Genomic DNA, 21,401 nt, shown 5'->3' with positions numbered 1-21,401 from the left:
TTAAATATTTTCTTATAACTCTATTTTACAGGCTGCTTAGTTGGACTCTTCAAGGCTGAACATATTAATGGCAATCTCTGTCTTGTGATTCTTGTATTTTTAGCTGGAATTTTCCTTGTAATTGTGATAAGCAGTTCATGGCTTAGAAGAAAAAATGTGAATAGCTGTGGGCTATTTGTTTCCTTAAAATAAAGTGGGGGGAACCCAACATCAGGATATATGGGTGACCGGTAATGAGGACACTGTGTTAACAAAACAAAAGAGCAACAATGAAACCCCAAAACTGCCTTGATCTGCACTCATTCAGATCATCTGGGCTCAGACCGTGTTGCAGAACAATCCCAGTTTCCTTAGAATTTCTAGTTGGTTTACTTACATTGTGAGTTCCCTTTCTGATTACAGAAAATTTCCCTCCCCAACCAGATTGTTCTGACTAAACTCTCCATTTTGTTCTCTTGCAAGGTCTTTAAGAACTAGACTTCGTAAGATGCAGCCATGAAGTAAAAACATTCAGGCATTTTTCTAGATCATCTAAGTGTAACAACCAGCCCTTCCCCCTCTACATTCCTCCACCAAACCCAGTCTCATATCACACATCGCAAAGCACAACCTCTTCTTCACGTTCTTAAATTTTCTCATCATTATGGCAGAATGATTCCAGAAATCTCAGTTAGCCAAGTATTTACCCAAGGTCTTTTTTGCACCTGTCGATCTGGGCTGGTGCAGCATTTTTATCAATACTAGTGAGGTCAGTGAGGGTACCTACATTTATATTGCAGTGTGTGTTTTATAAATTACTCTTCAGTACAAAAGTTTTATCAGTACCTGGTAACTATAACAGAACTGCTCAGTAAGATGTTTGTTGGATGAATGCCTGAATTCTCATTATAACTTTGTGAAGAGAGTAGGAAATATATTTCTGCCCCTATTTAGAGATGGAACTCAGAGTAGTTGATCAAGTTCCTTGACTTGGCATGGTTTCGTAAAAGAGCTCAGGGCGTTCTGTGGATGGGTCAAGTTACCTAATTCTTCTGCCCACTCTTTTTCCCATTCGGGTTCCATAGTCCCTCTGGCACCCAGCAGAAAAGGGTGGCTTGGAACAGCAGAACTCTCCAGGTCACCTGGACCAGGCCGATCATACCTTCATCATCTTTGTTTCTTCCTCCATTAAAAAAAAATAAAATTCCATGTTAGAACAGGAGGTCATGCTGAAAGGCTGTAGTATAGAAGGTTCATAGATCAGAATCTTTGAGCTTAGTTGCTCCTATTGGTCTTTCATTTGAAAAACTTTCAGTGAGAGAATAGTCCTTGCGGTCCATGTGTAGGCGGGGAATCATACCGTCTATGTATTCCCTGTAGCACTTGACAAAATTTTAGATGCTTAATACATACTTAAAATTCAGGACTCTAGTGTGCAGTGGAATGAGATGAAGCAGGAAAGGAAGGACCCTGTAGACTATATACACCCATCAGAGCGCAGGCCCCCAGATCATGAAGAGGGGGCCCCATCTCACACTTGTGCCAATGGCTTGAGTATATCTCCTGAACCTCTGCCTCACAGTAAAGTTCCTGTTGCATATGATTAGGCCTCCCCAAATATACTGTCTAGAATGTTAAGTTGAGATGAAATCTGGGTTGGAGGAGAGCAGTAGAGAAATATATGTCAGTGGGTTTGAGATAGCAGAGTGGACGTTCCACTTACAAAACCTTAAGACTATCACTGGATTCCAGGATTGGTGTCACCCCCTTCCGTCCGACTGCCGGGAAGGTTGCCCACTCTTAGATTGAGTGCTGGAAAATTGTATAATCACAGACTTGGATTCAAACAAGCAAGAAGTCACCTAGTTAGTGGACCAGATATATTTTGGGAACCTGGTTACAGCTAGACAACAGAAGTCTAGGTCACAAGATCACTGTGAGGCCCACAGTAAGACCCAGACTTCTGAGTCACACAAATGAGTCCCATGATTTCACCTTGACCAAGAACTTAAATGTGTGGGAAAGGCACTGGGGTGGGGAAGGAGGCCACCTTAATCCGTATCTGCTGGGAGTATAATCCGAAGTCTCTTGAGGGCGGTCATTATTTCTTTATCCCTGAGAGTCCTCAGCAGAAAGGGCTGGGGACCAGCTGAGGAGAAGAGGCCCATGAGAAGCACTCTCTTCTTCCATTTCAAATGAAATCAGAGCTGTTCTGTGTTTTCCTATTGGTCTTTCATTTGGAAAACTTTCAGAAGATTAAAAATCCTCCAAAGATGTTCTCAGAACCTCTCACTCTTTAGTGTAAGAAATACCTTTTTCAACATGAATATTTCCAGGCCGTTCACACAGATGTTCTGATTCACTAAGTCTGCCTAGAGCTGAGTTGGAGCCGATGCTGAGAACTCCGTGCTCCCTTGGCATGCTTCTCCAATCAGAGATAATCCAAAGGAAGCAATTGGCCAGTGGTAGAGAAAGTAAATACTTTCCAGCTTCCTTCTTCCTTGACTTCCTGGGGAAGTCCTGTAAATATAGCACAACCTCAAAGCTATCAAGACCAGAATGGCTTGCCTAGACCGCCCCCCCCCCCCCCGGGGGCGGGGGGGCTGCAGCCCTTCTTTTAATCTCTGTCTGGGATCCTCTTCTTTGCTGGACCTTTCTTACAGCAGAGTTTGCTCGGAAGGCCAAGGGCACCCAGAATTAAGTCTTCATTCTTTGCCATTCTTTCCTTGTTCTGCTTCAGGCCCAAACAGCCCGGCGGGGGTTGGTGTGAGCTTTATGGGGCAGAGCCGTCGTCAGCCAGGGCAGGTACACCTCTGGACTCAGGGAAAGTAGGAGGACAAGTAGCACCAGGCTTACAATCAGACAGCAGGGCTGGAATCTGCAGTGGGTTTTACTGTTTGCCAGGTGTTTCCACACTTCCTATTTCATGTGACCCCACTCAGTAGGAGCACCCATACGAGCGGCGGAGCCTGCTCCTAGAGAAGTTCCCAGCTCATTCTTGCCAACGCCAACCAGTGGCCACTTCGCGATGATGTCACTTCACACGACCATCAGACCCAGAAAGGCCAGATCCCGAACCCTCCATTCTGGGCCTCGCAGGTATTGAGGATGTTTGAGTCGCAGGCAGGTGTTGGGGTGTGGGCGGCAACTCGTGGGCGACGGGGCAGTGAGCTCCATCCATTTGTTCCTTCTGCTGCTTTCTCCTCCCACCGTGAGGATCATGCTGCCACGTGCGTAGTAGTACCCCCCTTTTAGACACAGGGACTCTCAGGCTCAGAGAGGCCGTGGTTTCCTCAAGGCCACACAGCTGGTACATGGCAAAGCCCGGCTTTTGGATCCATTTCAGACTCTTCGGGTCTTCTGGATCTGAGAGTCTTTATTTTATGTCATTTCCAAGTGTTTCATTATCACTGTCAGGATTCACTGAACCATTTTACTATAACTGCAGATACCCACACATGGCAATTACTGAGACACATTGCAATTAGTTTACTTTGGCAGCTTATCACTCTTGAGAGTTTGGAAGCCAGAGGCCACCACGCGTTAGGGGTTTGGGTGGGTGGAGGATATTTAAATGAGAATGGATTACATCTCTGAACCAGGAGTGTTTTGCGCCTGCCGTCCTCCCTCTGCTCTGTCGCCTTTCCCTTTTGTCCCTGTCAGCAGCAGGCTCTGCCCACTCCCAGCCCCTTGTGGGACCCTTTACAGACATACTAGCAAACCCTCTCCCCTTCCCCCAACCCTGCCCTGGACACAACACCGAGGCCAAGTGTGGCTCGTGGCAACAAACGAGCTTTAGCAGCTCGTGCAGACCACTGAGGGGCTGTGAGGGGCGCAAGCAGAGGAAGGCACCGAGTGTCCTGAGCGCATCTCTCTGTGACCCGCCAACTGGGAGCAGATGCTGCAGATGAAAATGGCGCCCTTTCTTGGATCTAGGTGGGCCCACGCAGGAGCCCCTCGGCCAGAGGGCAAGGGGACCAGGCAGTTGCTCCGGTGGTCGACTTCTGAACCACGGTCCCCGGGCTCCCACAAGAGGAATGTGTCCAAGTGGAATCGTAAGGGTTATTATGTCCATTATTTTCCTCTTTCTTAGTACAGTAGATGCTTAAATGTCAGTCGTAAATAGCTCGAGTGCTGTGGAAGCTGGTTCAGTTCTCAGCCCAGAGAAAAACCTGTCTTCCTCACCCAGTCTGTGAGCCGTCCCTGCGGCTTCTGCATTTGTAGACTCTGTGTCAAAATGAAGAGTCCGTTTCTCCACCACTTCCATGGAGGAGACTGAGCGGAGTTCTAGCTAGATGAAGACCTGGAGGATGTTGCTGGCCATGGCCAGGAGCCAAAAAATGACAACCAAATTGTGATTCCACTTTTAAGAGGAGTATCATTTTGTACTTGAGGGCGGTGGCTTATGAGAGGGAAACATTTCTAAAGAATTGCTTGTACGTTATACAGAATCTAGAAATACTTCTGAGCTCATTTCGTGGCAATAGTAATTGCTCTATTTACTAAGGGCCTCCTGCCTGCCAGGGAATGCAGTATATGCTTTTATAAACACGCTCATGTATAATGCTTTCCACAACCCAATAAAATAGGTGTTATTTTAAAAGATAATGAGGCTCAAGCAGGAAAATAATTTGTCCAGATTGGATAAATTAACACAGTTGGTTAATGGGTCATCCACGATTCAAACCCAGATCCAAGTTGTTCGTGCAAGGGGTGGAAATGAAATAGTGACTAAATCAGAAAATTGGCCAAAGGAAGTGTCTAAAATGTCTCTGTTTCTACTTTTGAGGGTTTTTAGAATTTTTTAGCAGTTAGGTGATTTTATTGATTTCCATTAATTAATTCAATGATTTTTCTCCCTAATGAAAGTGTTTGTACGTTATGAAATATTTGTCCAGTGTGAGTAAACTGCCTCTGAAGTTGGCAGTAAGGGACGTCAACAGAAATGGCAAGACTGTGTTTAAAATGATTTGGTCCATGAGCTCAAGCCCTAGTAGTCTGTATGAGCTCTGTCACCAAAAGAGACCAGGGTTTGATTTCTAGCTCTGAAAACTCGGTAGCTCTGAGGATTTAGGTAAGTTATTTTAACTTCTCTGCTTCTTTGTCTATAAACTGGGGACAACACTGCTTGACTCAAAAGTTGTCGTAAGGATGGAGATCTTCTGTCTGAAACATGTAGGACGGTGCCTGACGTGGAGCAAATAAATATTAGTTCCTTTCCTCCCTTCTGACAGAATTCTCAAGCAGTTGGCATAATGCTAACCAAAGTGTTCCACAAAAATGCCCAAGCAAGGGGACTGCAAATGAGAAAGCCCCGAACTTAGTCGGAACTTATATAGTAGCTGTTTGAGTCCTGCTGCCCATTTGTTTTAAGATAAAGGCTAGATCCATAAATAATTTCAAATTTCTGGATGTTTGGAAATATTAAAATGATTGCATGAATTTTCCACTTTTATTTGCATGGCATCGTATAAGCAAAGTACTGGTTATAAAGGCAGCAAATGCAACAGGTCCTCTGCTTCCATCTCACTGTCTCTGCAAATGGGAATGTTTGTTTGAATCACCTGCTTACAAGGCAAGAATATCAGGGGGCCACCCGAGAAGGAATCCTACAAATTTTCTCATACAAAGTCACCATGTGAGTAGTAAGCGTGTGATTCCCTGGGCCCTTCTCTGAGTAAGGTTGGAGTGCATAAAATCAGGCTGAGAAGTCAAGATGCCAAAGAGCATATGCTTCTGGCCTTTGGGAGCTTTAGCAGAGGCTCACCTGTGTTTTCCTCTCTTCTCCTGGATGGCTTGTGCCATGGATCACAGAAGGTATTCAAAGGGGGTAGCTCCAGGATTCCCAGAGAATATGTGCAAAGAGCCATAAGAGTATCGGAGAAGGAGAAATTAGGGGAGCAGGGTCATGTGTCTACTTTGTCCCCGTCCCTGGGCTCTCTGAGTCGTGCCCCCCACCCCCCCCGCCGTCCCGTTCATCACCCAGGTTCACCCATGCCCCTGCTCACGCAACAATTATAGGACTGAGGCAAAAAAAAACCCTCTACATTTCCTAAAGTAACCCACAAAATTATAGTCTCTGCGGAAAAATAATTAAGTCGTAAAGCTCATAAATACATATCCTTCCTCCCACTTGGCTACCAAACGGCGGTACCACCCAAGAGCTGAGGCACACCAGCTGTCCCTGCACCTCTCAAATCTGCTCGTCTTCCTCCCGGGCACGAGCAGGTCAGAGCCACTGACGGAGGAAGACTGTCGGGGCTGGTCCTCAGCAGAGCTGGGGGGCGGATGCCCCCTACTTGTACCTGCCACCACGAGCCAGGGCCGAACAGAGGGAACGGCTGTCAGCACGCAGGCTTCTCTCTCACCTGTTGCCTTTCCCTCTTCCTGTCTTGCGTGCATGCTGGAGAAGAGAGTCAAGACTCTCTGTGTCCCTGAAAGTGTCCTTTATATCGTCCTACAGAGTATGAAACGGTGTTCCTGGGTTTCTTGTGGGCATGTTTCTCGTTCTTTCTCACTAAAACATCAACTCCAAGAAGGCACGCCGTGCATCTTAGCCACCGTTGTGTCTCTGGCACTTGGGTGCTTAGTAAATAGTCCTTGAGTGAGTAAAAGTATAAAACTGGAAATGCTTGTGTTCGTAGAAGAAGACAAAGCAGCACGTGGAGAGCGCGAGTCTTCACACGGTCTTCCTTTCGGTCCCCTGGAACCTGCGCGTGTACCTTGTCAGGCAGATACTGCGAACCCCTCCCTTTACAGAAATACAGCAATGGGGGCAAGCACACACAGTAAAATCAGTGCTCCTTCTGGAAGGTCAAGGAAGCAGCCGGCTCCTGAGGCCTGGCCGGGGCTGAGCATGGCAGTGCTTGGCCTGACCCCTGAAAGGATCTCCCAGGGGCACACAGAAGCGGGAGGGTTTTCCCATCCAAAGGGCTCAGGGGGGCTTGGGAAGTGATGGCCTTTGTCATGGTTTCTGAGAAGACTCACAAATGGTTCTGCCAAGCCTGCTCAGGAAACGCCTGGTTGGGGAAGTAGTTCTGGGAGACCTCGCCATGGCCTGTGAGGGGCTCCCACTGCAGGCTGTCCGCCTCTCTAAGTTGTCATCGTGGTCCTGGCAGAGCTTACCACGAGGTGGGGGCGGGGGGGGGGCGGTCAGTCTTTGATTCTGCACACCGTCCATCCAGCGCTTTTCCTGGTGCCCAGAGTTTGGTGGTGGTTCCCAGCCTCATGGTAAAGGAAAATGAGAATTCTGTTTTGCAAAGCCGTCTGCTACATAAACAGACCCACTAAGTACACAGCTCCCGACGCAGCCCCTTGATGAGGTACGGGCTGATGATATTCATCCCCGTCCAGGGGGCGAACTGTTGGGTCGAGCCTCGGTGTCGGACTTGACACCACCCTCCTGTGGTGGGGCCGCTGGAGATGGGACTGGACTTGCTGCCACTCCCAGCGGGCCCGGCAAGCTAGGCAGAAAGTGTGCGACTTGTTTCCTTTTCCTTCGCCTACTTCCAGAGGGGAATGTGGCTCGCTCCTTCAGGAGCGCTGAAATGCTTCAGACGGTCACTCGTCAGCCCTCCGGAGGGTTGCAAGCCTGGTGACCGTTGTTTACTTACGGATGTATGTATATTCTGGTTCCCTCCACAAAGATCGGAGTGGTGGATTTTTAAGAAAAGATAAATGTATTGAGGAGTCCAATATAGATTCCTATCTTGGAGGCCACGAGTCTAAGAATCATTGTCTGGCTTTTATTGAAACCCTTGGTGGTGGGTCGTGTGTTTTTCCTCCAGGAATTTAACGAGAGACATTTCTGAAACAAAGTCTGCTAACGCTGGGAAGGCGGAATGCCCGAGAGCTTGCTGTCCAGGACAGGAGCCACGAGCCGCACGTGGCTACCTAAGTTTTAATTAATTAAAATGAAACAAAGTGAAAGAGCCATTTCCTCCGCTGCACTAGCTCAGCCACTGGATGCTCCTGTACCAACAGCAAGACAGAGGGAGAACTCGATCGTTTCCATCATCGAAGAGAGTTCCATTGGGTGGTGCTGCCCTAGAGAACGAACACCCTTCTGTCATCGCACTTAGTCACGCAGTTCCTCTCTCCTCGGACGTCCCCCACCCCCGTCCACTTCGGGAAGGAAACCCACACCGGCTTCGGGGGGCCTAGCAGCAACAGTGACTGCAGACTCTTGATCGAACCCAAAATCACAGTGGCATCAGTGACCCTGTGGGACAAAGGGGAACGTTTTTTGAGAATGAAGTTTAGTGATGTGTGAAGCGCATAGAGAATATTATGGGGGAAAACAGAAGACCAAGCAATATATAGAACATTCCAGTTTTGTGTAGCTGTATCTGGCCATATCTGAATGTGGAAACAAAAAAAGCTTTTCCTTCTTTGTTTATACTATTCTGCATATTCTGGTTGGTACAATTCCATACATTTTTTTAATATATATAATTAGAAAAACAGGTGTGTTTTCAGAAGGGAAAAAACTTCCCAAAATTGACAAGAGGAGGAATGATGCTGCTTGACATTCGGGAGCTGCAGTTTGGGTAGATCCAGTTTATCTGTAGATCCTTCCCTGTCCCCCAGCCCTGCCATTTTTGGAGGCAGAATTATGGGGGAGGGGTGATTTTATAACCGGAGGTGACAGCTAACAAAATTATTGCCAACGTGAATGTCTGGGTGTGTTCTTTTGCTGCTATAACTATGTGTGCTCTCGCTCCAGCTGCATTCTCAATCCTCGAGGACAAGGTACTACCTTGTTTCTTGGTTTCTCCGACAGCCCCTTGGCCAGCACCGACGCACGGACTGACAGAGTAGCTGACCTTGCCGTCACTCTTATGCCCATGAAATGTGTTAACATCTTGCTTCGTTTTGCTTTTGGTCCGAGAGGTAGAGTTCCATCCAGATTCACTCCACGAAATCCAACAGCTGGAATACAGGAGCCATTCATCAGAAAATGGGTTAGGCTTTCTCAGGATTTGTGTGTGTGGCAAGACCCTAACGGAATTTTTAAAAATTTTGTTACTTTTATGGAAGTAGCACTGGGAAGAGGGTCTGTTAAAGCTCTTGGATTTGACCACAGCCATCCACACCAGTGTACTTGGCATCTCCAAGTGACTGGCTTCTCGGAGGGAGGGATTTAATAAAGAGGATTTTCTTTCCCCAAGTTGGCTGTGAGAGTGATCCAGCATGCTTGCGGGGCCATTCTGGTTTCAACTGTTTTTCGTGTCAGCCAAGACATCCGCAGGCAAGAATTATAGTCCACTCTGCCTTCTCACACCGATCCAGGCAGCCGGGCAAGTCTGGGGGATGGAACCTGGTGTGTTCTCCACATGACTGACCTTCTGTACTCACACATCACAACGCTCAGATGGAGGTTGAAGCCAGGCAACATTCCTGCTCTCTTAGAAGCAGGAGGGAAGATGAGGAAGAGAGAGAATTGGGTTTTCACGAAAGGCCAATGAAGGTCTCTATCCGTGTCCCTGACATACATGAATGATTAACGTCCCTATTTGGGGAGTTGTGGGACTTGAGTGAGAAATGGCTTCTCTTCTTGGAAGGGCAACAGTACACTGAGGAACATTATTGGGGAATTGATGGGTAACAAATCTGAGCAGAGCCAGCAGAGTGATAGAAACAGCAAATACTGTCTCTTCTCCTCAGTGAGGAGGCATTACATTCTAATAAACCAGCCATGGTGGTCCATGGTCATGCTTTCCTCCTGATATGTGTGCCTGGCCACCAGGTACCCAAAATCAAGATCAGTCCAAGGAGCCTCCCAAACCACAAAGCCGCTCATCCCAGATTCCTTCAAACCGCTTAAACTTGTTGCTGTTTTGAGCCTGCACGGGGGTGAGTGAAGAAATCAAGCTATGCGTTAATTAGTGCAGGATCTAGGAACCAATATGGACAAGATACATACAGCTCAGATCCCCACAGGGACAAGAATGTTCCAGAGAGTTTTGCCAGGGAAGTGGGTATGCACCTCACGCCTGTTGCCACGTCCATTCCCACACTGGGTTATTATTGAAGGACTTACCCCTTGCCCTTTAGAAAATTTTATTTCTCTTAATAACTAGGTTTTTTTTTTTTCAACTTTTGAGGACTAAGTTGTTATAAGATCATGTCACTTTTTAATTTTACTTATTTAACAAACATGTATTATATAAAAAATATACAAGTATTAATTATATAATTATGTTATCAAATTATATTCTATAATATGTACATATGAACTCATTTAATCTTCATAATAACTCCGTGAGGTATAGGTACTACTTTTAGCCCCATTTTACAGATTTCCAGGAGGCTAAGTAATTCACTAAGATTACACAGTGGGTAAGTGGTTAAGTAGGACTTGAGCCCGGGAAGTCTGGCTCCAGCGTACTTGCTCTTCACCACTATTAAAACTCAGAAAAATATAAAGCCAAAAACCCAGCCTTAAGGCAACCATAAAAGGTGGCCTTACCAGGGTGCCTGGGTGGCTCAATCGGTTAAGCGTCCGACAGTTGATTTCGGCTTAGGCGGTGATCTCAGGGTCTTGAAATCCTGCTTAAGGATCCAGCAAAAGCTCTATGCTGGGATCCTGCTTAAGATTCTCTCTCTCTCCCTCTCCCCGCCGCTCACATGCTTTCTCTCTCTCTCTCTTTCACTCTCTCCTTCTCTAAAAAAACAAAGAAACGTTGCCTCACCATCCATGCTATTACATGGACCTGCCCGTGACTGCACCCAGTCTCCACATTCAGTTTTGTATCTTGCTCTTGTTTTCTTCTGAACCTTGTATAATGGTCTTTCCCTGTTGTTAAAAACTCCTTGTAAATATTTTTTTAGTGCCTACTTAATATCCCCATCATGTAAATGTACCACTCTCCTGATTCATTCCCTTACGTTTGCCCGTTTGGCTCTTGGGTTTTCTGTTCTGACTAGCACTGTAACGACTACCTCTGTGCAGAATTTCTTCTGTTCTTTGGAATAGGCTCTGAGAATACCTCCTCAGAAGTAAAATCCCCAGGTCCAGGTGTACGAGTATGAACACTTTTCGGGCTCTAGATACAGGTTGTCCAGTGGTTTTCCAAGAAGCTTGCACCTTCACAGTGTCTGCAACACGGACAGAAGTGACTTTGTCATTCTCACACCTGCACCAAGAATGACTTCTAGAAATCTTTGCTCCTGTGATAGATAGAATGTGGTATTTTATTATTGTCTTGATTGTATTTCTTTGTTGGCTAGAGGATTGAGCTGGTCCATATTGGTGGATCAGTTATCTGTGTCTCCAGGCGGTCTGGTTGGGTCCTTTGCCCATCTGTCTATTGAGATCCTACAGAAGCCTTTGGGGAATCCAACAGAGAAGGGTCAGTGGTTTCCCATTTTTTCTTCTCTTGCCTTGACATGGTATCCCCCCGAATATTTTTCTAGTCCATACTTCCGTACGTGCTTTTAATCTTCCCCCCAAACCTTATGTGCATTTTTCTCTGGATTCTGTATAAAGTATTCTAGTGTCTGCTTTGAAAGGATAGTACTTCATTTCCTGCGAGTGTGCCCCATGCATAAATCCACATGGGTCCCTCCGTCTTGGATCATAAGCTCCTAGAGGGCCAGACTGTGTCTTTAGGAGCAGTTCTGCACACATGCTTTGGGGACGTCCCCAGCAGCCACAGAGCCCCTGGCCAAAGGTGATGTGAGCATTTACACGGGCCACCTGGAGAACACGAACCAGAAATGGGAGGGTGATGAGCACAGTAGGCTGGATGCGTCACCATGCCCTGGTTATACTTCAAGAGAGCTGGTAAAAAAAAAAAAAAAAAAAAAAAAAAAAAGATAACACCTCCCCTACCTATTGATCATTAAGAAGAGGGGGCCGTTCTAGTGGAGGAACCACACAGGACTAGGGAACCAAAGCCCATGAACTGGTCCTGTGTTCTCCATCATCATGAACCATCAATATGAACCATGGGTCACATTCTCTACTCAGCCCTCATGGGTTCTTCTACCAGAGTAGTGATATCAGTAATAACTGATGCTCTGAAGCACCTTAAAATGTCATATATGGTCTTTCTTCGCCCTAAGTCTTCACAATAGTCAGTGGAAACAGTGATGTTTTGCAGCTGAGCAAACAGATACAATGAGCTACAACTCTCCGTTCAATAAAGCATCGAGGGAAGATTTCATTATTAGATTTGCAAAAGCATATAATGCAGGAAAACAGTCCATTGACTTAAATGTATCATGAGGCCAAGAGGAAGAAGGAAAAGGTAAGGTATCGTGGGGTGTGGAGGGATTGTGGAAAAGAACCACCGACACCCCCCAGGAAACCTGTGTCACACAAGAAGAAAACAATGGAAGAGTTTAATGAAACAAAATCAGCAGAATGTTGATGATGATTTTCAAATATTAAGCAGTCTTTCCTCAAATTTCTTCGTTACATGATATCTTGCAGTTGTCCCAGTTACTGCAAAGATTAACAATAATAATACAGCACATCCCATCCTACAGGATACTCTGTGTACCTATTCAAAATAGTCAAAAATCTATAAATGTGTATGAACTTCTCTGTTAGAAGGGACAGTTGGGTGGATAGATCTATGTTGTTGATGTTGTCGTTTTCAGGTGGGCCTTGTTAAGGGCGTGTTTCAGGTTTTACCAAACGTGAAAAGCAGAATCGAATATACGATAAAGGAAGTTAAGATAGGCTCAAAACCCGGTGGGAGGGATGGGGGTAGGCATGTTCTCTGTGGGTCAGGCCTGCCGTCTCTGGGCCTCTTGAGAGCATCTAGGGGAGGGCAGAGTCCGTTCAGCTGCCCATCCTGGAGCAGCAGGTAAAAATGTCAGAAGCCAAGAAGCTTTGACAGCCCCTGATGGTAGAAGAGCTTCTGCTCAAAGTGTGCATTTCAGAGGCTCGCTCCAAAGATTTCACAGGTGGGCTTAAGAGTGAGAGGCCTCCTGTCACGTGAAGCCAGGCCGCGTGAGGGTCTAGCTGCGCCAGGGCGGTCCTGGGGACTTAAGCTCTGTGGGAGCTCACGGCCGTGCTTGCATTGCAGGATTTTACGGGCAGCTACAGACATTCCGCCCCCCCCAGTATCCCGACTCCCAGAGAGCCGTGCTGCCCAGCAGCCCCTGCAGCGGGGCGCCTTCCCTCGAGGACTGCCTGGCCCCCACGCCCATGGGGCAGGCCGGCTTTGATGTGTTCCACAGAGCCTTCTCCGCTCACTCGGGCATTGCAGGTGGGTGGCTCTCTGTGACTTAGAAACTCCGGCAGACTCGCAGGTGGGACCAGGTGGGTTTGCCGTGTCTGGCCCGGACAAGGCCTGACCTGGCGCATGGCCGCATCACGTCCTGTTGAATCTGCCCCCGAACTGTCTCTCACCCTCGCGCTCCTCTCCAGCCCTGTGCCCAGCGCCCTGGCTCAGGGGGCCATCGTGTCTCTCCCGGACCATGGCAATAGCCATAACCTTCCAGGAGGTTCCCTGAGCCAACTCTGTCTTTACCCTTCTGCCCCCATACCACCACGAGCATTGCCTTCCGAAGATGAAGGCTAAAATACGCCCCTTTCCTCCTGGAACACTTTAGATAGTCTCCAGCCGCCTAAACCTAAAGGCCCCCGTGAGATGGGCCAGATCACACAGGCCCGCCTTCACGCACGTCTCCCCACATGTGCTGCACCTGAACTTTGCCCAGGCACTTGGCCCCACAGCCCCTCCCTATCCATCTTTGCGCTCTGTTTCCTCCTTCTAGAATGTTCTTTCCTTATCTCTCCATCTGTGAGAATCCCATCTTTAGGACTCAACTTTAATATCGTCTCTTTTTTGAGGCCATCCTCGCCCTTGCTTAGAACACTTTTACTTCTACTCAGCCCGTATTTTGTGCCACGGCTAATTGTGGCCATCTGCCTGCAAGTCCACCTCCCTCCCCACTGAGGTCCCTGAGGACAGAGCCGCTGAAGGGCCCAGCCCTTGGCCCCCCTCAGCATTTGCTGCCTGCACATGCAGTGGGTGTGACCAGGCGCGATTGTTAACTTTCCTGTTCTTTCTCTTCCAGTGTATGATTTGCCTTCAGGGTCTTCGAGCCTCTTCGGGGAGTCTTTTCGCAGCGGACCTGAGGACGCCACGTTTCTGCAGATCAGCGCCGTGGACCGCTGTCCTAGCCAGCTCTCCTCTGTTTATACTGAAGGCTAAAGGCTCCCCTGGCCTCCACCCCCACTGACACCCAGAACCTTTTTTGTCACTTGCCACCTTTTATTTTCATATTCTCATAGACTGCATGAAAAGGTTGTCCGCCTCATTGGTGGACCCTGCAGAATCACAGACGTGTCTCTGGAAGGCAGGACTGGCCGGAGCCAGGCTTTGCAGGAATGTGTTCAGTTGTCCTTTTTCTCTCTGGGTTTGCTGGTGACCAGCAGGCCTGGCTTTTCAAAGGGAATTTAGAGTCACTCTACCGGACACCTGTGACTTCCGGCTGTCAGCTCTCAAAGGACACCAGTGAAAGGATGCGTATATGAACATACAGTCTGGGGATCACGCTTGCGCAGAACTCCAAAGAGGGAAGGACAACCCAAACTGCCGGAAGCACAGTGAACCCCCCGCTGCTCCCCGTCCCCGCTGGCTCCTGCAAAATCAGGCAACAGGGGAAACCTACACCCAAGCACAGCTTGGGCTCAACTCCTGGAGAAGCCCTGGCTCCTGGCACCGGCCCTGGCCTGGCAGCCCAGGGAGCTGGCTGCCTCTCTCCTCTTACTATGCCCATGCTAACCAATTGCTTTTCAATATTTCTCCAAAAGCAAAATAAGAAGGTTCTGTCAAGCACAGTCCCTTGAAAGGCACTACGACTTGTTTTATATTCCAGCAACTTATCTTAGTTCTTTTATTTTTAAAGACTTGTTATTTACATCTACTTTTAAAGGAAAAAAAAATATTTAGAGGTCTGTTCTTTGGACGGAAAGAAGTAGTGTAATCACCCCAGTTACGTCCATTTTGCCACCGCTGTAGCTTGGCCTGGCCCCACCTCACGCACCTGTGAACACCCCCCCCCCCACGGTAGTTTCGCATTTCACAAAAGTGACCTGAGGGAAAGGGGGTGGGCCCAGCCCCCTTCCCAGGGCCGTAGCGGAAACCCTGGTGGGTTGACTGTTCGGTGACTCCACCTCGAAGACCTCGTTCCATGGAAAAGATCGCTTGACTGGTTGACCCATTGCCTCCACTTGGTACTGTGCTGAGTCATGCTAGAAGATGTGAGAACAGGGACCCCCTGATCTGAGATCCTGGGTTCTCTCAGAAAACCCAACTAGAGGTGCCCAATGTCCAATGATTTTGCATAGCTTTTGCTCACCTCCTTTCGGATACCCACTCAGCTGTCTGTCTGTCCCTCCCCCGTACTGTCCTCTCCACCCTCGCCATTATTCTCACCTCCTCCCGTCTGCAGTCAGCACACCCACCCGCCCTCGCCTGACCATCCTTCCTCCCCGCAAGGTCTGCTCTGAGGCAGGGAGAGGGAAAGTTCAGGGAAGGTAAGCAGAAGAAGTTAACTTTTTTCCCTGAAACTCTCCTTTGAGAGCCTGGAATGTTCACAGAGCTCTTGGTCATTTGATAGCAACCCTGAATAGGAAGCCACTTTCTGGGATGCGTTGACAAAGCTATTAAAAAGATCTTCAGTCCCACGCGTAGATCCTAAAAAGTAGCCACACCCCAAAGACACGGGGTAAAGCCTGACATTCCAGAACTGTCACATTTCCGTTTCTTTCCTCTGGTAAAATGAAACAGTGCCCTTTGCCCCACCGAGATCATTACAGTCTCCAACAAGAGTTCACCAGCACGGTGTCACCCTTGGGACCCGGGGACAGTTTGTCTCCTGACAGGCAGGTCCCCACAGTCGGGCTGCCCGGGCTGGACTTGATCCCCATGTGCCGTAGAGTGAGGGGACTAACGAGCCACATGGGGGGGGGTCTCTTTTCCAGGGCCCAAGGTCAGTCTGCTTCCTTGGACTCGTGGGCTCTGATCCGAGAAAGGCCACCATGCAGGCGTCCAGAGCTGCAAAAGAGCGAGGTTACTCACTTTACAAACCTCTGCTCTGCTTTACGAAACAAGGCTCCTGAGGCTTCCCAGCCAGACGAGCTCCCAGCCTGCGCGTAAAACACCAGCCTCCTTGCAGACGTTGTGGGTTCTGTCACTGGGTGTAAACCAGGACACACGCATGCCAGGGCGGCCGTCCCCCGCGGGTCCCCGTGCCCCACTCCAGAAAGGAAGGTAAGCTCTGATAGCGTTAGACGGTGTGTGCGTTTTTAAATTCCTTTATGAGGAACTTGGATCACACTTCGTACTTTGTGTGACGAGGAGGGAAAAGATGAAAAGCAAGGGGTTATTGCTTTGATTGCAGGGATGTCAGCCCTGCCTTGTGGCTTTATATAGTTTGAAGTGGACAGCGGGGAGAAGGACAAAGCCAGGCGCCGAACCTCAGGCCCTGTGCAGGCCATCTTCCTCTTTGGCTGGAGGAGATGCCCCTGCGCCAGTGTCTGGTCCGGCCGTGGCCTCACGGCGGCCCCGCCCCTGTCTCGTCACTGCTGGGGGCGGGGGGGTGGGGGGGTGGGAGGGGAACACCTGCAGGGCCTCCTTCCTCAGCAGGAGAGGGCATGGGTGTGAGCGTGTGGCGAGCGGGCCCAGTGCAGGCTGCAAGCTCGTGTCCCCGCACATGGCCCTCGGTGTTTCCTGGTGGCTCCGGGTTTGAGCTCAGCCCTCAGGGCCTGACACAGTCAGGTTCCTTGGAGACGGCCCAGGCTGTCCTTGGCTTCCAGAATCTCACCTGACCTTCCGATCTGTCCCTTGCTGGCTTTCACATTGCTCAAGATTCATAGATGGCGTTCGTCATCATAGGTGTAGCAGTGAAAGTAGAAACTTCAGAAAATTCATTCCCTTCCATTGCCTGGCCTTTTTCGTCTCGCTGTGTAACTAGCCATTTTCATAAACATCTGAGCAGAGATTGTCATTCCCCCTTTTTTGAAAAAACAAAAACAAAAAACAAAACTGGTGCTTGTGAAAATACACACAGCCCAAAGCCAATTATCCTATTACATTAAAAAAAAAAAAAAAATCAGTCTGCCTAGAGACATTTCGTTTGCTGCATTGTCTTAATTCCTTAAAGGCACCGCCTCAAAATGTCAGTTGTAATTTAGCCGCTGATTAGCTGTTAAATATTATTTAAGGATGTACTGGTCCTGTGGGGTGTCCCCCTTTACCCCTGTCTCCCCTGGATTGCATAGGTGATTGGAAAGCAGACAGAAGGCCTTCAGTGGACCCACTGATAAAACAGTGTTGGTGGTGGTGTGCTGTTTTTAAATTCCCTGCTGTCAAGCACATTACTACTTATGTTAGAGCAGAGGTAGATGTCCAGCTACCCTGTCCAAGAACCTCGACTGTCCAGTTGCCTTGAAGTATCAGGAATAGTGACTGTAAATGTCCAGTTTAATTATTTGGTATTTTATTTGACTGTTTGACCGTGACGTTTTCTAGCAGCATTTTGTAATGGCACTTTTTGGTGGTGGTGTGGGGTTTCTGCAGTTACTTTTTTTTTTTTTTTTTTGCAATGGATAAAGCAAAAAGAAAAGAAAAAACCAAAAACCAGTCATTGGAGAAATGGCGAATGTAAAAAAAAAAAAAGATTTATTTTGTACAGACAGAAGAGCATCCTGTGTAATGTTGCTGACATAAAGCACTTTGGGGGGGAAAAATGGAAATCTGGTTTCCATAAATCACACAGATTCTTGTACATAGTTATATACACTCACGTAGAGAAATGAACTGCATATATCATACTGGATATGGGGCCGATTTTTCTTTAGGGGCACATCTGGTGCTTATTGTCATAAATCTTTTAAAGAATTAGGTACACTTTTTTTTCTATTAATATGTATAGTTTTGTGATTTGTCACAGTTATGTTTCGTATAATCATAAGTTATTTTGTCTTGTTTCATGAAGTCCTTTTTTTTTTTTTTCTAATGTCAAAAGTAAAATGAAGGGATTGTGCCCTTGGTACAGAATAAAAACTGGAACTGGAGAAAACGGCCCACCTGCCTGAAATCCCTGAAATCCTCCTTCTGCACGGCCTTCTGAAACACAATGGGAACAACCCAGGGGTGGGTGGGTTGGTTGGTTTGTTTGTTTGTTTGTTTGTTTGATTATTGTGTTTTGTTTTACCATAAGCCTCCTTCCTATTGGGATGGTAATTATAATTAAAAGCAGATGGGGGTGGGGGAGGGCGAGTCCAAGGCCAGCTTGAAAATGCCGCATTGCTTTGGGCCAGAGCTGCAGCCTGGATTTAATTATAGATATGAGGACAAAATGGCAGTAAGAATGAATGTGTCCCCGAATCCTTTACATGTTGGGAGTGTCCATAAATAAAACATGAAGTTTTATTTCATCAGATTTAATTAAAGCTTTTATACATGTTTTATTGGTTACTCTATTAATCCGCCTCCACAAACTGGATAAATGTGTGCTAGGGCTTGGGGTGTATTTGTGCCTTCTCAATGCAACGCTGCATCATGTTTCAGAAATACCACTAAGTGCTCGGTCCTTTGGGTGAGGGGAGGGCATGCTGGCCGTGGCGGATTAGGCCTTTTCGGCCCTGTTCTCCTAAAACGCTGCAGAAAAAGACCCAAGCGTCTTCTTCCCGTGAGCTGATACCCCGACCTTTGAAGTCCTGTGATTGCCCAAAGGAGAAAGGGGCGGTTGCCTGTTCTGCGCACTCGGAGGCTTTGGAAGGCCACCTGACCCACTGGCTGCGACGAGCTTCCTTCCTCAGCTCCCGACACGGGACCTGGAGCGGTTAGGTAGGGAGAGGGTGGTCAGGGCATTCTCACACCTGGCTGACCCGGAGCCACACACATGAACCTAAAAGAGATCATCTTCTCTCAAGAATCATTCTTGGAATATTGACGGTCTATTTGCTACATTTTTAAAAGACTTAAACTATGAAGCGGTAGAGATGATGGGTCTCATGCGCCTTTTCTGGCTCTTCAGGGAACTGAGGGGGCAGGCAGCAGACCCCTGTGGTTTAGGTTTTGAAGATGGAAATAGAGCTGACTGAGAAGACTCAAGAGAGTTCTCTGCTCCTTAAATAAGGAGGCAGCTGGTGGGAGCGTGAACTGGTCCAGCGTCTTTGGGGAACAGTTTGGCATTAACTGGTAGAGTTGAAGATACACATAACCCACGATCCAACAGTTCCACTCCTCTCTCTCTCTCTCTCTCTCTCTCTCTCTCTTTCCAGACAGAGACTCTTGCCTAAGTCAGTGATGGTTCAGATGCAAGATGTTCACAGCATTGCTATTCACAATGGCCCCAAACTGGAAATGCCCCACCTGTCCATCAACAACAGTAAAATGAAGAGATGAACTTTGCTGAAGTCATAGAGTGAGAAAGGCCAGGCAGCGAAGGCGGTCACACACACACACTCAGAGCTGAGTCCCACAAACTATGTTGAGAGAGAGAAGCAAGACACAAAAGCAAATGTACAGTGTTCTATTTGTATACAGTTCGAGAGCAAGCGTAATTCATTTGCAGAGCTCAGGTGGTAGAAGTATCAAGAACAGCAAGGAAGATGTTATCACAAAGGTCCAGGGACTGATGAACTGCGGTCAGGAAGGAAGGACACACGGAGGACTTCTGGGGTGCTGACCAGCACTGTTTTCTTTCTTGACCCACTTGTTAGGTTAAACAGCTGTCTGCTTTATAATTAACTGTGTGGGTGTGTGGGTGTGTGTGGGTGGGTGTGGGTGTGGGTGTGTATATATATATATATATATATATATTTTTTTTTTTCCCCCTAGCTTTTAGTTCAAATACCAATGACAGCCGGGCCTTCCCTCCCCGACTCCAGGGGTCTGCACACTTTTTCAGCGAACGGCCAGACAGGACCTGTTTTAGGCTTTGAGGGCCATGTGGTCTCAGCCTCAACCACTCAGTCCTGTCGCTCAAAAGCAGCTACAGATGACACGCAAACGAACGGGTGTGGCGGTGTTCTCATAAAACCCTGTTTGTGGGCACAAATTTGAATTTCACACAACTTTCAGATGTCATGAAATATTTGTCTTCTTTTGATTTATTTCAACTATTTAAAGCTGTAAAAAATCAAAAACATTCTCAATTCACGGGCTGTACGAAAACAAAGAGAAGGCAGCCGGCAGGATTTGTCCCGTGGGCCGTAGTTTGCTGACCCTCGCGGACAGGAGGCGAGTCTTCCAGCACTTGCCATAGACACCCACGCAAAGAAAACCGCAGTTCAGACCCTCTGCCGAGCCTTCCACTGCGCCGGGTCCTGTTCCTAGAGGATATTCATGAGTTCTATTGATTAAGCTCTTCTTTGTTTAGATTCTGGGTCCTGCTCCCCAGGATACAGATGAATGCGCAGAGCCTGGAGTGCCCTTCGACATTATCTCTGGATTTGAAGTTTTTAATAAAAGGAACTGGGCGTACAGAAGTCTGTGGGAATTGGAAAACGAGCACCCATTCTTTCCAGGCTAACCAAATATTTGCTGGCTCTTGGCAGCCCTAGCCAACCATTTCCTCTGAAATGCTGAGAGGTTATAGGCAAAGGGAGACTTCATTTTTCTCAGGCCATAGCTCTTAGGAGAAGCTGGTGCTGCCTCTCGAAACCTGCAGGGTCCCCAGGGAGGGGAGAGTCGGGGTTTTACTGTGCCAGGAAGTGGTGGGAGCACCCTACCCTTGCTAATGGTCTGTGCCCCCTCCAAGCAGCAAAGAGGGTGCTGCAGCAGCTCCGGCCCCTGGTCCCCCCAGACCTCCCTCGCTAATCCTCAAACTTCGGGGTTCTTGGCTCTAACAGTACTGCCTCTCAGCTACTTGCTCTTAGAGAGAATGAGACGGAATTCACCCGGGCACAAGCATCTGCCACTCTTTGCCTCTCTGACGATAAAATCGACAGCGTCAAGAGTATGGGTGCTCATGAGTCCCGGGTCATTTGCTAAATACCAGCGCAGACTAAGTCCTCCTCGGCAGGTCTCCCCAGTGGTTCCAGGTGCTTGGGCTTGTGTATCGTGTACGGTTCTGATGAAGTTTCTTGGGGAAAATACCCTGAACTTTAGAAAGAGAAGTTTAATGACGAGGAAACTTAGAGAACGTCTCTTCCAACCTCACCTTTTACAGAAGAGGAAACAGCTGTTTCACTCATTCGTGCCTGCATGCCCTCCTTCCGTGTTCATTTGTTCACTCATTCAGTATTTATCGTGTACAAGACACAGAGGAGGAAGTGGTGCTTATCCTCACAGAGCTCACAGCAGGGGCATCCTGAGAATCATCTGCCCAAGAACATTGCCTGGGGTGCACACCCCAGAGCTACTGAGTAGGAATTTGTAGGGTAAGATGGAGGCATCAGCATTTTTAATAAGCTCGCCCGTGGTGGTTTTATGCAAACGAATCGT

General features: G+C 47.9%; 1 protein-coding gene across 7 annotated transcripts in view; it reads left to right on the top strand.

The window, feature by feature from the left end:
* GLIS3 (GLIS family zinc finger 3) overlaps positions 1 to 18,395 on the top strand; it is a 454,886-nt gene extending 436,491 nt beyond the window's left edge. For 5 of the 7 annotated variants that reach the window (XM_027616355.2, XM_027616354.2, XM_027616360.2 and 2 more), the window contains 2 exons: positions 13,020 to 13,202; positions 14,017 to 16,530. In XM_027616355.2, the coding sequence (XP_027472156.1) occupies positions 13,020 to 13,202; positions 14,017 to 14,153 (320 nt within the window). In that variant the 3' untranslated portion in view covers positions 14,154 to 16,530. Of the gene's footprint in view, positions 1 to 13,019; positions 13,203 to 14,016; positions 16,531 to 17,973 lie in introns of those variants that run through there. The other 2 variants (XR_003523798.2, XM_027616357.2) reach the window with 2 other exon arrangements.
* Positions 18,396 to 21,401: the final 3,006 nt, after the last annotated feature.

This window comes from Zalophus californianus, chromosome 13 (genome assembly GCF_009762305.2).
Source record: "Zalophus californianus isolate mZalCal1 chromosome 13, mZalCal1.pri.v2, whole genome shotgun sequence".
NCBI classification, from domain to species: Eukaryota; Metazoa; Chordata; class Mammalia; order Carnivora; family Otariidae; genus Zalophus; species Zalophus californianus.
Note: the sequence above shows the minus strand (reverse complement) of the source record. Positions and strands in the feature narration are given on the sequence as shown.